This window comes from Primulina eburnea, chromosome 8 (genome assembly GCF_022965805.1).
Source record: "Primulina eburnea isolate SZY01 chromosome 8, ASM2296580v1, whole genome shotgun sequence".
NCBI classification, from domain to species: domain Eukaryota; kingdom Viridiplantae; phylum Streptophyta; class Magnoliopsida; order Lamiales; family Gesneriaceae; genus Primulina; species Primulina eburnea.
The window spans coordinates 13,954,579-13,968,977 of NC_133108.1; the positions used below are offsets into that span (position 1 = coordinate 13,954,579).

The window sequence follows — 14,399 nt, forward strand, 5'->3', positions numbered from 1 at the left end:
TTGGAAAGCGCGGAGGATCAATTAAAATCAAAATAAGAATAAGGGTATTTTTGTCCATTTTAAAGTGTTAGGGAGTTAAAAGAGAGTTTTTGAGGTGTAGGGAGTTAGGGGCAAGTTGAGTTTGGGTTTAGGGATTTATGAGCAATTTACCCTTTAAACAAAACTAGATAGATAAATGCAAGATGTGACGAATGACAAATCAACTGAAATTTCCAATCATTCTATGTTTTTTTAATTCTATGATCGATCAAGACACTAATTTTTAACCAATGATCATTCACCTATATACCCAGATATAAGTGTTTTTTTATTATGTCTCACAAAAAATAAAATTGATATTTATAAACTATGTGACAACAAAGTTTCAAATTTGAGATGAATGTATGAGTTTAAGACTCGATTGAAACAAACTCATCACAACTCAATCGAAAAAAAAAAATTGGTAAATTTTAATAATACATTTTTAGATGGATTAAATTTAGGTGTAAAAAACCAAAAGAACCTATATGCATCACCATCTTCATTTAAATAAATACCAAAATGATACAGTAATAGAAAAATAATAATAAAAAGTGGATTTGGATCCAAATCTTCTTCTTTCTTTCAATCTATAAAGGAAACAATAAACATGGGGTTCCCCCCTCAGCCTCTCGACAATCCCAAAGAACTGATCCTCGCCTCCTCTTTCTCTCTTTGCAGCAATGGCTGCACCCTCAAGAAACCAATCCTCCACTTTTCTTCCTGTCTTCTACTCTTTCACCGTTATTCTTTTCTTTACTTCGTGTTCCGCCATTAATGAGCAGGGCCAAGCTCTGTTGACATGGAAGAAAGGATTGAATGATTCTGTGAATGCTCTTGCGGATTGGAGTGCTTCAGACCGCAGTCCCTGTACTTGGTATGGCATACACTGCAACTCCAATGACGACGTGGTGAAGATTATCTTGCAAGCAATAGACTTGCAAGGTCCATTGCCTTCAAATTTCCAGCCACTCAGGTTACTGAATACTCTGGTTCTTTCGTCTACGAATCTAACCGGCACGATCCCGAAAGAGTTTGGAGATTATCTTGAGCTGGTTACGATTGATATTAGTGATAACTCCATTGTCGGGGAGATTCTAGTTGAAATTTGCAGGTTGAACAAGCTTGAAGACTTGTCCGTTGATACAAATCTTTTGACAGGTAGCATCCCTATGGAGATTGGGAATCTCACTATGATTAAGAATCTTATGTTCTTTGACAATAAGCTCAGCGGTGAGATTCCCAAGACTGTAGGGAATTTGAGAAATCTCAAGGCATTCAGAGCTGGGGGGAATCAGAATCTGGAGGGTGAATTGCCCTGGGAGATTGGAAACTGCAGCAACTTGGTTATTCTCGGCCTTGCAGAAACCAGCATTTCTGGGAGTTTGCCGGCGTCAATTGGGATGCTGAAAAAGCTTCAAACAATAGCAATGTATACATCTATGCTGTCTGGTTCAATCCCAGAAGAGATTGAAAATTGCAGCGAGTTGCAGAATCTGTACTTGTATCAGAATTCGATCACGGGTTCGATTCCAAGTCAGATAGGGGGACTCAAAATGCTTCGGAATATGCTATTATGGCATAATAGTATGGTCGGAACTGTTAGAGTAGGTGCACGTCGAGCCAAGTGTTGGTCGACTGTTCACAATGAAACTCTTTGTATAAACGATCTTTATTTTAATAATATTTCAATTTATTAATTTGGCGCATCTTTATCTTTATACCCATGCTAGTTGCATAGATAAAGACCTTGAATATACAAATAGTAGAAAGAATATGAGATGCTCATATGATGAGTATCATGAAACTCATATTTGGAATACTGTATATTCTAAACCGTTCCTAGTCGATTCAGCCGCCACTAAGAAGGATAAAGGCCGCTCGAGTTAGAGACTAGTATCTGCGATGTGAGTACCATGTTTCATTGGTAGGGGACATTGTGATGTCCGAGCATGCAGATAGGTGCTCCTGGTAGAGTGCACTGAACAACCCTCTATAAAGGATTTTCCAAGTGGTTCTCACTTATCGAGTGGAAAAATCCTAGTTTATGGTTGTACACCATTAGTCCTTATGACCCGGGACAACATTGAGACTCTATATGCTAGCGTTTCACTTTGACTTGTTTACCGACTCTTATGGGGTCATCAGGTGGCAAGGTTGGGTGTTACGGCGAAACATATAGGAGTCGATGCATTGTAGCCGGGGATTCACCGCTTACTTACGGGTATGGATATCCTATGTGTTTTTCATGTATCTGTGGGTTGAAATCTCTGATCAGAGTATGATGGTAATTATGAAAGGAGTTTCATAGATTACACCATCGATGCAACCACAACATGACACATAGTATCGATTCATTGACAACTCTCGATAGACCAATAGTTGTCGAATCGGTCGGGATATATGAGTTGAAGGGACCGTACTGTACGCTAACCATAATTGAATGGTTCTTGCAGGCACTATCATGTGATACCTAGGGAATCACGTAAGCGATGCTGCTAGGCGCTTAACGTGATTGGTTGGGTACTATCAGACTTGAGTTCTGACGTTCTTACTATCAAGGAGTTGATAAGTAAGAATGGAGCAATTGGGGTATGCTCGTATAAGGACATGTTTAGTCCGAATCACATTGAGATGTGAACCCACGGCTAGTTGTATCAATGAACCATTGAGGGCCACACAAGTACTTACTTAGTAAATCCCGAAGAGAAGTAAAATAGTTCAATGTGTTGAACGGCTTATAAATGTGTTTATAAGCGTAAAGAAAATTAGAAGTATGACTTCTATGAGAGAAATATAAATTTTAATTTATGGAAGTGTTCCTAAGATTGAAATTTGGCCAAGTAAATAATGTAGTTGAAAATTGTGATTTTCATAAACATTGTTGTGGACTAAATTAAATTAATTCAAGTGTTGAATTAATTAAACACTAGTGGACCTAGTAGAGTCTAAATAATTAAATTAATTCAAGTGTTGAATTAATTAAATAATATTGAGTCTTGTAGAGCTCAATTTAAATAATTATTTAACTAGTGGGACTTGAGTAAAATCAAGTAATATTTAATTAATCTCAAATGTGTTTGAGATAATAAAATTTAGTCTATGGTTTTTAATGTGTTAAAAACCATATAATATATATAAGTGAGACATGTAGGGATTGCATGCTTGGGAGGTGAAGAGCCTTGATTACTTTTTGAATAAAATATTGAAAAGCATGGGATCACTTTTTGACACACCCAAGGCTAATCTTCCCTCCCCATACACACCTCTTGGCCGAAATATTGCTTACACTCTCTCTAAAAATTTTTCAAGTTTTTGTTCTTCATTTTGGAGAGCAAAAATCATTCTCTTTGAAAAATCCTCAAGTTCTTCTAGTGCAAAATTTGAGGGGATTTACCTTGCTAAGTGGTGGGCTTGATTTTTGGAGGAAGGAAGCTTGTAGACTTATCTTGCCAAGAAGAGCTTAGTTGCTAGCAACTAAGTTGGAGCCATCATCAACTTCTTGAAGTTGATAGGTAAAAATCCTAAATCATCCTATGCATGATTTTAGTTTATTTGTAAATATTGCACAGAAACAATGAGGGGGCCGAAAATTTGTCTCAAAAATTTTTGTTTTTCGCTTCCGTTGCGTTTCCGGCCTCCGTAACCGGTCCGCTTTCAAGTGGTATCCGAGCTAAGGTTACGGTTTTTGTGTAATATTTGCATAATATTATGTTGAGATCGATTTCTAACCGTTTGAGATTTTTTTGTGCAAGAAAACTCAAGGGCCGAAAATTTTGAAGAAAAACAAAAAAAATAAAAATTATTTTTCGGGCAGCATGTTGCTGCCCGAGGGCTGCCCGAGCTGCCCTGAAATTTCGGGCAGCAAAGGGCAGCCCGAGGGGCTGCCCGAATAAGTCCAGCTTTCAAAATAAAAAAAAAAAATTTTTTTGTTGTTGCCGGAATCCGGCGACGGAGCTCCGGCGACGGCGATGACGGCTAGGGTTTCCAAAAGTGTTTTGGACAATCTTAGTGTCATGGGCCTTGAGATGTTGGGCCATTGGATGGCCAACATAATTTGTGAAATTTAAATGGGCCTAAATATTTTTGGTGAAAAATGGTTTTTGGGCCCTTAAGTTTAAATTTACAATTGTTGCACATATTTTCTCATAAAATAAATAATTGAAGTTGGACTTTAATTATTTATAGTAAATTGTGATTTACAAGAAATTCGATTATAAATAAATTAATTTGAAAGTAGACAAAGGTGTTTGTATACTTTGTTAATTTAATTTATAATTGTGGCGGTTAGTGATTGGATCAAGATATATAATGTTGGATCAATTAATTATAGTGATAATTAATTGATGGTGTATGATATGTGATATTATGCATGAAGGATGATCAAAAGCCCAAGCCCAATTTGCTAGGTGTATGCTAGGATATTTGTGTTGTATGATTGTAATAATTATCAATTTATAAAGTGGGCTTGGTTTATGGCCCGTTCCCACCCCCCATGAGATGTATCCCTATGTGCCATGGATATTTAATTGTAAATATTAGAATAGGGGAAGATCAAGATTGGAAGATGGTGGCCTTGGTGATTATGAAGATCGAAGACATGTAATATAGGATGCTAATGTAATAGTATAGTTGCATTGCATCCCGTGCATTTACCCTAGGATTGGACCTAGGCCCGTGTTTGGCTCACACGGGCCATTAGTTTTGGGGCAATTGATCATCCTTGTACTGTTTTCTATTTATAATATATGCATGATATGTTATAAATAATGAGTATGTGCGTTATTATTATTATAATAACAAAGTTGCATGAATCCGGCAAACATACGATCAAACATGGCGAGCTTTTAAAATAAAATTAATGATGAGACCTTTCAAAATTAAAAACCCTCATTTTGAATAAGATTCAAAATTAATATCAAGTCCGAAAAGGGGAATTATAAATTTGTTTATAATTTCCTTGTCTTCCATCGACAATGGATGCATGATGAACGCTACCCGTACTCGGGGCTCGGCTCATATTATTGAGGGGGCCCTGGGTGCCGGAAAGCTGTGACATCCATTGACATGGTGATGTGAACTACGTGGAACTCCCATGATTTCGGCTCATATTATTGAGGGAACTCATGGCGACCGTCCATTAAGGTTCAATATCGATGGGTTAGGCTTGACACGTAAAGATGAACGACGTCATATTATTGGGTCCTAATCAAACGTGAGACAAAAGAATACGTAGAGGGTTGCATGGCGATGCAATTGGAAACTACCTTTTAGGAGTTGTGATGGCCGATATTATTCGGGATCACAATTCGCTAATTGGACCTTACGTACCTACTGAGGAAAGTGTTTCCCGTTTTCACTAGAGGGTAGTGAAAATGTCAAAACAGTGGGAGCGATTATTTATAAAGTAAAAGTCCAAACTTTATATTTTATTAAATATTTTAAAATAGTCATTAACATTTATCTGTTTTACTTTTCAGTACAATCTTTGACATGTCATCAATTCGCAACCCGTTTTCCGTCATTCTCGAAAAACACATTCTAACCGGACCAAACTATATCACTTGGCTAAGAAATTTAAAGATTGTCCTAAACTCGGAGAAGATCGCGTATACACTGACTGAGGCGCCCCCTGCTGAGGCTCCTATAGGCTGCACTCCTGAGGAATTGCAGACCTACAAGGAATGGTGTGACCATGACTTGAAGGCGAAGTGTTATATGCAGGCTTCAATGAACGATGAGCTGCAAAGGCGATTCGAGGATGCAAAGAATGCTGCTGACATTCATATGCACCTCAAGGAGCTCTTCGGAGAGCAGACTCGGCCTTTGAGGCATGCAACAGTAAAGGAGCTCATCACTTTACGCATGCGAGATGGGACTTCGGTCCATGAGCATGGCCTAAAGTTGATTGGGCTCGTGGACAAGCTCGTGGGCATGGATTTGATCTTGCCATCGGAGTTGACCACGGATGTATTGTTGCTGTCGCTGCCTAGCTCTTTCGATCCTTTTGTCGTGAACTTCAATATGAACAAGCTCGAGCCCAGCCTTGAAGAGTTGGTGAACATGCTTGTTACTTTTGAGTCCACCATCAAAAAGGAGAAGCAGGTTCTTTATGTGGGCTCTTCATCTGGCACGAAGACCGGTCCACCTGGGAAGGGAAAGAAGCGTTCTTTCCAGCGTACCAAGAAGAGCGTGCCCTTGAAGAGGCAGAGTCCGAGTCCCGTTGTGGCAGCCGCGCCAGTGAAGGCTGAAAAGACTGTTGACATCTGTCACCACTGCAAGAAGCCTGGACATTGGAGGCGTAACTGCCGGGAATATCTTGCGCAGAAGGGTTCTGGCAAAGGTATGTTCTTTATTGAAGTAAATATCTCGATTAACTCTACTTCTTGGGTATTGGATACCGGCTGTGGCTCACATCTCTGTAATGACTTGCAGGCGATGGGAAGAAGTAGGAGGCTCCGAGAGGGTGAGACCTTCTTAAGGATGGGCAATGGAGCAAGAGTTGCTGCCAAAGCCGTAGGAGATATTTGTTTAATTTTGAACAATGATTTTAAGTTTGTATTAAGAGATGTTTTGTTCGTACCAGACTTGATTAAAAACATTATTTCCATTCCTATGCTTGATATTGATGGATATTCTTGTTTATTTGGCAAAGGTGTTTGCAATATTTACAAGAATGAATGTTTAGTTGGTACCGGTGAACTTGAAAACAATCTCTACACCTTAAAATTAAAAGATATTCCACTTAACAATGTCCAAACGATAACAACAACAAATAAGCGCAAACAAGATACTCTTAATTCGTCACAATTATGGCATGCTCGATTAGGTCATATATCCCTAAGAAGGATGAACAAGTTAGTGGGAGTTGGCATGTTTGATATGTCCGATATTAATGCTCTCACGACTTGTGAATCCTGTCTAAAAGGAAAGATGACCAAAATTCCCTTTAAGGGCCATGCGGAGCGAGCCAAAGGGTTATTGGATTTGATCTATACCGATGTGTGCGGTCCGCTTAGCATCACCACTAAGCATGGACATGCCTACTTCATCACCTTTACCGATGACCATTCGAGGTATGGGTATGTGTATTTGATGAAATACAAGTCTGAAGCCTTTGAAAGGTTCAAAGAATTCAGAAGTGAAGTAGAGAAGCAATTGGGACGAAGCATCAAGACACTTCGATCGGATCGAGGTGGTGAGTACTTGAGTGCCGAGTTCCAAGAGTATCTTAGAGAGAATGGGATTCTCTCGCAGTGGACTCCGCCCGCTACACCACAGTTAAATGGTGTTTCGGAGCGTCGTAACCGGACTTTGATGGACATGGTTCGGTCTATGATGGGGTTCACGGAGTTGCCGCCATCCTTTTGGGGATATGCGCTTGAAACAGCGGCACTGTTGTTGAACAATGTCCATACAAAGGCAGTTGACAAGACTCCATATGAGATATGGATGGGTAAGCCTCCCAAGTATTCTTATCTTAGAATATGGGGGTGTCCTGCTTATGTGAAGCAGACAGTGGGAGATAAATTGGATAGTCGATCCATTTTATGCTACTTTGTGGGATATCCAAGAAATTCCATTGGATATTATTTCTATCATCCCCAAGAAACAAAGGTGTTTGTTTCTAGGAACGCAACCTTTTTGGAAAAGGAATTTCTATTAGATAGAAAATGCGAGATGATAGAACTCGAAGAGGTTCGAGAGACACCCACAGTTGTAGAACCCACACCCGAGAAGCCAAGTGAGGAGATACAAGCTCCTAGAAGAACCGAGAGAGTCTCGAGACCACCTGTTAGGTATGGTCTGCTTCTTGAAGAGGGCCATGATGAGCCTAACCTTGGATGTGATCCAAGGACTTTCAAGGAAGCGTTATCGGATGCCGATTCATCCAAGTGGCTTGAAGCAATGGAATATGAGATGAATTCCATGCATTCGAACCAAGTGTGGAATCTCGTGGATCCACCTGAGGGAATTGTTCCCATAGGGTGTAAATGGATTTACAAGAGGAAACTTGGGGCGGATGGGAAGGTATTGACCTTCAAGGCGCGATTGGTAGCAAAAGGGTATACTCAAAGGCAAGGTGTTGACTATGAGGAAACCTTTTCTCCAGTTGCGATGTTCAAGTCCATTAGGATATTGCTAGCCATAGCTGCATGGTATGACTATGAGATATGGCAGATGGATGTTAAGACAGCCTTCCTTAATGGGGATATTAAGGAAGAAATTTACATGTCTCAACCTGAGGGTTTCACATCTATCGGAAGTGAGCATATGGTATGCAAACTTCAAAGATCTATTTATGGTCTTAAGCAGGCATCGAGGAGTTGGAACCTCAGATTCGATAGTACAATCAAAGAGTTTGGTTTTACTAAGAATCCTGAGGAACCCTGTGTATATAAGAAGGTCAGTGGGAGTGCTGTGACATTCCTAGTTCTTTATGTTGATGACATTCTACTCATTGGGAATGATGTAGGAATGTTGCAATCAACAAAGATATGGTTAGCAAGTAAGTTCAATGCAGGACTTGGGTGAAGCATCTTTTGTATTGGGAATACAGATCTATAGAGATAGATCAAGAAGATTGCTTGGTCTCACCCAGTCCACATACATTGATACCATCGTGAAGCGGTTCTCGATGGATGAGTCCAAGAGAGGACATCTACCAATGTGTCATGGCGTGTCCCTATCCAAGTCTATGTCTCCCAAGACTGATGCAGAGATAGCGGCGATGACACGAATTCCGTATGCTTCAGCCATTGGTAGTATCATGTATGGGATGATATCTACACGTCCTGACGTGGCATTTGCACTAAGTGTAGTGAGTAGATATCAATCCAACCCTGGTCTTCCACACTGGAAAGCTGTGAAAGACATCCTCAAGTATTTGAGAAGGACCAATAAGTTGTTTTTGGTCTATGGGGGTGGAGAACTAAAATTGGAAGGCTATACTGACTCTAGCTTCCAAAGCGATGTTGATGACTCGAAGTCAACCTCCGGATTCATATTCATGCTCAATGGTGGTGCTGTCTCTTGGAAGAGTTCCAAGCAAGACAGTACTGCGGATTCCACCACTGAGGCAGAATACATTGCTGCATCGGCTGCAGCAAAGGAGGCTGTTTGGATTAGGAATTTCGTCCAAGAGTTGGGCGTCATTCCAAATGGAGTTGCTCCTATCCCGGTGATGTGCGACAACACGGGAGCCATAGCTCAGGCGAAGAGCCAAGGTCTCATCAGAAGTCCAAACACGTATTGAGAAAGTACCACATCCTCAGAGAGATCGTGGAAATAGGAGATGTCGTGATTGACAAAGTCGGCTCCGCAGATAATGTTGCTGATCCACTAACTAAGCCTTTACCAGGACCATCGTTCGAGAAGCATCGCGAATCAATGGGTCTAAAGTATATAGGTAGTTGGCTCTAGTGCAAGTGGGAGATTGTTAGAGTAGGTGCACGTCGAGCCAAGTGTTGGCCGACTGTTCACAATGAAACTCTTTGTATAAACGATCTTTATTTTAATAATATTTCAATTTATTAATTTGGCGCATCTTTATCTTTATACCCATGCTAGTTGCATAGATAAAGACCTTGAATATACAAATAGTAGAAAGAATATGAGATGCTCATATGATGAGTATCATGAAACTCATATTTGGAATACTGTATATTCTAAACCGTTCCTAGTCGATTCAGCCGCCACTAAGAAGGATAAAGGCCGCTCGAGTTAGAGACTAGTATCTGCGATGTGAGTACCATGTTTCATTGGTAGGGGACATTGTGATGTCCGAGCATGCAGATAGGTGCTCCTGGTAGAGTGCACTGAACAACCCTCTATAAAGGATTTTCCAAGTGGTTCTCACTTATCGAGTGGAAAAATCCTAGTTTATGGTTGTACACCATTAGTCCTTATGACCCGGGACAACATTGAGACTCTATATGCTAGCGTTTCACTTTGACTTGTTTACCGACTCTTATGGGGTCATCAGGTGGCAAGGTTGGGTGTTACGGCGAAACATATAGGAGTCGATGCATTGTTGCCGGGGATTCACCGCTTACCTACGGGTATGGATATCCTATGTGTTTTTCATGTATCTGTGGGTTGAAATCTCTGATCAGAGTATGGTGGTAATTATGAAAGGAGTTTCATAGATTACACCATCGATGCAACCACAACATGACACATAGTATCGATTCATTGACAACTCTCGATAGACCAATAGTTGTCGAATCGGTCGGGATATATGAGTTGAAGGGACCGTACTGTACGCTAACCATAATTGAATGGTTCTTGCAGGCACTATCATGTGATATCTAGGGAATCACGTAAGCGATGCTGCTAGGCGCTTAACGTGATTGGTTGGGTACTATCAGACTTGAGTTCTGACGTTCTTACTATCAAGGAGTTGATAAGTAAGAATGGAGCAATTGGGGTATGCTCGTATAAGGACATGTTTAGTCCGAATCACATTGAGATGTGAACCCACGGCTAGTTGTATCAATGAACCATTGAGGGCCACACAAGTACTTACTTAGTAAATCCCGAAGAGAAGTAAAATAGTTCAATGTGTTGAACGGCTTATAAATGTGTTTATAAGCGTAAAGAAAATTAGAAGTATGACTTCTATGAGAGAAATATAAATTTTAATTTATGGAAGTGTTCCTAAGATTGAAATTTGGCCAAGTAAATAATGTAGTTGAAAATTGTGATTTTCATAAACATTGTTGTGGACTAAATTAAATTAATTCAAGTGTTGAATTAATTAAACACTAGTGGACCTAGTAGAGTCTAAATAATTAAATTAATTCAAGTGTTGAATTAATTAAATAATATTGAGTCTTGTAGAGCTCAATTTAAATAATTATTTAACTAGTGGGACTTGAGTAAAATCAAGTAATATTTAATTAATCTCAAATGTGTTTGAGATAATAAAATTTAGTCTATGGTTTTTAATGTGTTAAAAACCATATAATATATATAAGTGAGACATGTAGGGATTGCATGCTTGGGAGGTGAAGAGCCTTGATTACTTTTTGAATAAAATATTGAAAAGCATGGGATCACTTTTTGACACACCCAAGGCTAATCTTCCCTCCCCATACACACCTCTTGGCCGAAATATTGCTTACACTCTCTCTAAAAATTTTCAAGTTTTTGTTCTTCATTTTGGAGAGCAAAAATCATTCTCTTTGAAAAATCCTCAAGTTTTTCTAGTGCAAAACTTGAGGGGATTTACCTTGCTAAGTGGTGGGCTTGATTTTTGGAGGAAGGAAGCTTGTAGACTTATCTTGCCAAGAAGAGCTTAGTTGCTAGCAACTAAGTTGGAGCCATCATCAACTTCTTGAAGTTGATAGGTAAAAATCCTAAATCATCCTATGCATGGTTTTAGTTTATTTGTAAATATTGCACAAAAACAATGAGGGGGCCGAAAATTTGTCTCAAAAATTTTTGTTTTTCGCTTCCGTTGCGTTTCCGGCCTCCGTAACCGGTCCGCTTTCAGGAACAATCCCATCCGAGCTTGGAAGCTGCAGCGGTTTAAGCGTTGTAGATTTGTCGGAGAATCTACTGACAGGGAGCATACCCACGAGTGTTGGGAATCTTCTGGAGCTCCAGGAACTCCAGCTTAGTGTCAATCAGCTATCCGGTGTTATACCTTCTGAGATACACAATTGTGCTGCCCTGACTCATTTGGAAGTCGACAATAACCAATTTTATGGAGAAATCCCAGTTCAGATTGGCGAATTAACCAGCTTGAACCTGTTTTTTGCCTGGAAGAATAACTTAACAGGCATGATTCCTGAGTCTTTAGCCCAGTGTGTGAATCTCCAGGCTCTTGATTTTTCTTACAATCAGCTCTTCGGTCCAATCCCAAAACAGATTTTTACGTTGACAAATCTGACAAAACTGCTCCTTATCGCCAACAATCTTTCAGGTTTTATACCGCCTGATATAGGAAACTGCACGAATTTGTACAGATTAAGGATAAGTGATAACATGTTGGGCGGTAGTGTTCCATTGGAAATTGGAAGGTTGAAAATTTTAAATTTTCTTGATATGAGCAACAATCATCTTGAGGGTGGCATTCCTCCTTCCATTTCCGGCTGTGAAAACCTTGAGTTCCTTGATCTTCACTCAAATGGGCTAACCGGCCCTTTGCCTGATACCCTTCCGAAATGTCTGCAGTTCGTGGACATTTCAGACAATAGGTTAACCGGCAATCTAACCCCTAGCATCGGTTACTTAACCAAATTAACCAAACTCAATCTTGGGAACAACCAACTGGCTGGCAGAATCCCATCTGAAATCATGTCCTGCAATAAGCTACAACTAGTTGATCTTGGGAGCAATATTTTTTTCGGTTATATACCGAAAGAATTGGGCAGACTTCCATCACTGGAAATCGCTTTAAACCTCAGCAATAATCAATTCACTGGTGAGATACCAGAGGAATTTTCAAATCTTGACAAATTAGCAGTTCTCGACCTTTCCTACAACAAACTTTCTGGAAACCTTGAAATTCTCAAAAGCCTTCAAAACCTTGTGTCCCTCAACGTGTCGTTCAACGACTTCTCAGGCAATTTGCCTAGTACCCCGTTCTTCCGGAAGCTGCCTTTCAGTGACCTTGCAGGTAACAAAAATCTCTACATCTCTGGTGGAGTTGTCCCTTCCGTGGGTACTTCAGGCCATGATAAAGCCACCATGAAGATTGCGATGCCGATTCTTGTCAGCGCCAGTGCAGTGCTTGTGCTGCTCGCTATTTACCTGCTAGTTCGATCCCGAGTGGCTAAGAATAAATCAATCGAAACAGACACTTGGGAGATGACATTGTATCAGAAGATGGAGTTCTCAGTTGAGGACATAATAAGAAACCTCACGTCATCTAACGTCATTGGGACTGGAAGCTCCGGGGTTGTGTACAAGGTGACAGTTCCTAGTGGGGTGACCCTAGCTGTGAAAAAGATGTGGTCATCCGAAGAATCAGGAGCATTTGATTCTGAAATTCGAACTCTTGGTTCGATCAGACATAAGAACATTGTCCGGCTGCTGGGCTGGGGTTCAAACACGACACTAAAACTTTTATTCTACGATTACCTTCCTAATGGGAGCTTGAGTTCACTTCTTCATGGAGCTGGCAAGGGACAGGCAGACTGGGAAGCTAGAAACGATGTAATACTGGGAATTGCACATGCTCTTGCATATTTGCACCATGACTGTGTTCCCCCGATCATACATGGTGATATCAAAGACATGAATGTACTATTAGGCCATCAAATGGAGCCGTATCTTGCTGATTTTGGCCTAGCAAGACTTTTCAACAGAGAAACTGATGTTAGAGACAATCTGAAACAGAGTCAGTGGCCTCATTTAGCTGGCTCTTATGGCTACATCGCACCTGGTAGATATACCTGAAACCCGTTTCTTGATTCAACACTAGCATTTCCCATCTTTTAAAGTTTCAAAAAAACTAATATATTTTCGTGTGTATAAGAAAAACAAGATACTGTCTCCCTGTACGAAATTTCTAGCTCCGCCACCTTAAACAATCATCTTGTTAATTGACTTGAATTTGTGATATTTTCTCTCGCAGAACATGCTTCGATGCAACGTATCACGGAAAAGAGCGACGTTTACAGTTTTGGGGTTGTTCTCTTAGAGGTTCTGACAGGGAGGCACCCTTTAGACCCAACGTTGCCAGGTGGTGCACATTTGGTTCAATGGGTTCGCGACCACTTGCACAGCAAGCACGACCCAGTTGATATTTTGGACCCCAAGCTAAGGGGCAGAGCCGACCCTCAGATGCATGAAATGCTACAGACACTGGCTGTCTCATTTCTGTGCCTTGGGGCACGTCCCGATGATCGTCCAATGATGAAAGATGTTGTGGCCATGCTCGAAGAAATCCGGCATGTGGACCCTGTGAGGCCAGACACTGACTTGTTGAAGGAAATATATCGGGCAATCACAGGACTCCTACTACCGCGAATCTGGTGTTACAAAGGTCCTCTAGTTGCTCTTTCGAATTCTCTAATGAATCTGTTTGAACAAGAAAAGTCGGTACACTACATTTTAGCTCAGCCGTAACAGAGGCCTTCTGTTTTTAATAGTATCGTACGATATAATAACTTGTCGTTAATTGAGAAAGCATCTCATGTTAAAATCAAGTTATGCCCCTAGCCTGGTACTAGTGAGTAGATGTGACATACAAGTAAAGGCAAAAGCAATGATTGTGTGTTGTAATTTTTAAAACAGGCATTCAAGGCAAGTTAGTAAGATCTTATCTTCCTATTCTGGTCACCTGATCCTTAGCTATATCACAAGTTAATGTGATAACTAAGATATGAATTTAGGACATTATGTATCCTTCATTACAATACTAAATAAAT

General features: G+C 40.3%; 1 protein-coding gene across 1 annotated transcript; it reads left to right on the forward strand.

The window, feature by feature from the left end:
- The first annotated feature begins 701 nt into the window (after positions 1 to 701).
- Positions 702 to 14,390, forward strand: LOC140839027 (uncharacterized). Its single transcript, XM_073205654.1, has 3 exons — positions 702 to 1,629; positions 11,516 to 13,411; positions 13,604 to 14,390. Exons 1-3 carry the CDS (start codon positions 702 to 704, stop codon positions 14,095 to 14,097), a joined length of 3,318 nt encoding a protein of 1,105 aa, XP_073061755.1. The 3' UTR covers positions 14,098 to 14,390.
- Positions 14,391 to 14,399: the final 9 nt, after the last annotated feature.

Bases quoted from the DNA above. Each gene is read 5' to 3' on its own strand.
- LOC140839027 (XM_073205654.1), top strand. From the start codon at position 702: ATGGCTGCACCCTCAAGAAACCAATCCTCCACTTTTCTTCCTGTCTTC. The intron at 1,630-11,515 runs GTGCACGTCGAG...GTCCGCTTTCAG, and splicing joins GGTCGGAACTGTTAGAGTAG to GAACAATCCCATCCGAGCTT. The intron at 13,412-13,603 runs GTAGATATACCT...TTTCTCTCGCAG, and splicing joins TTATGGCTACATCGCACCTG to AACATGCTTCGATGCAACGT.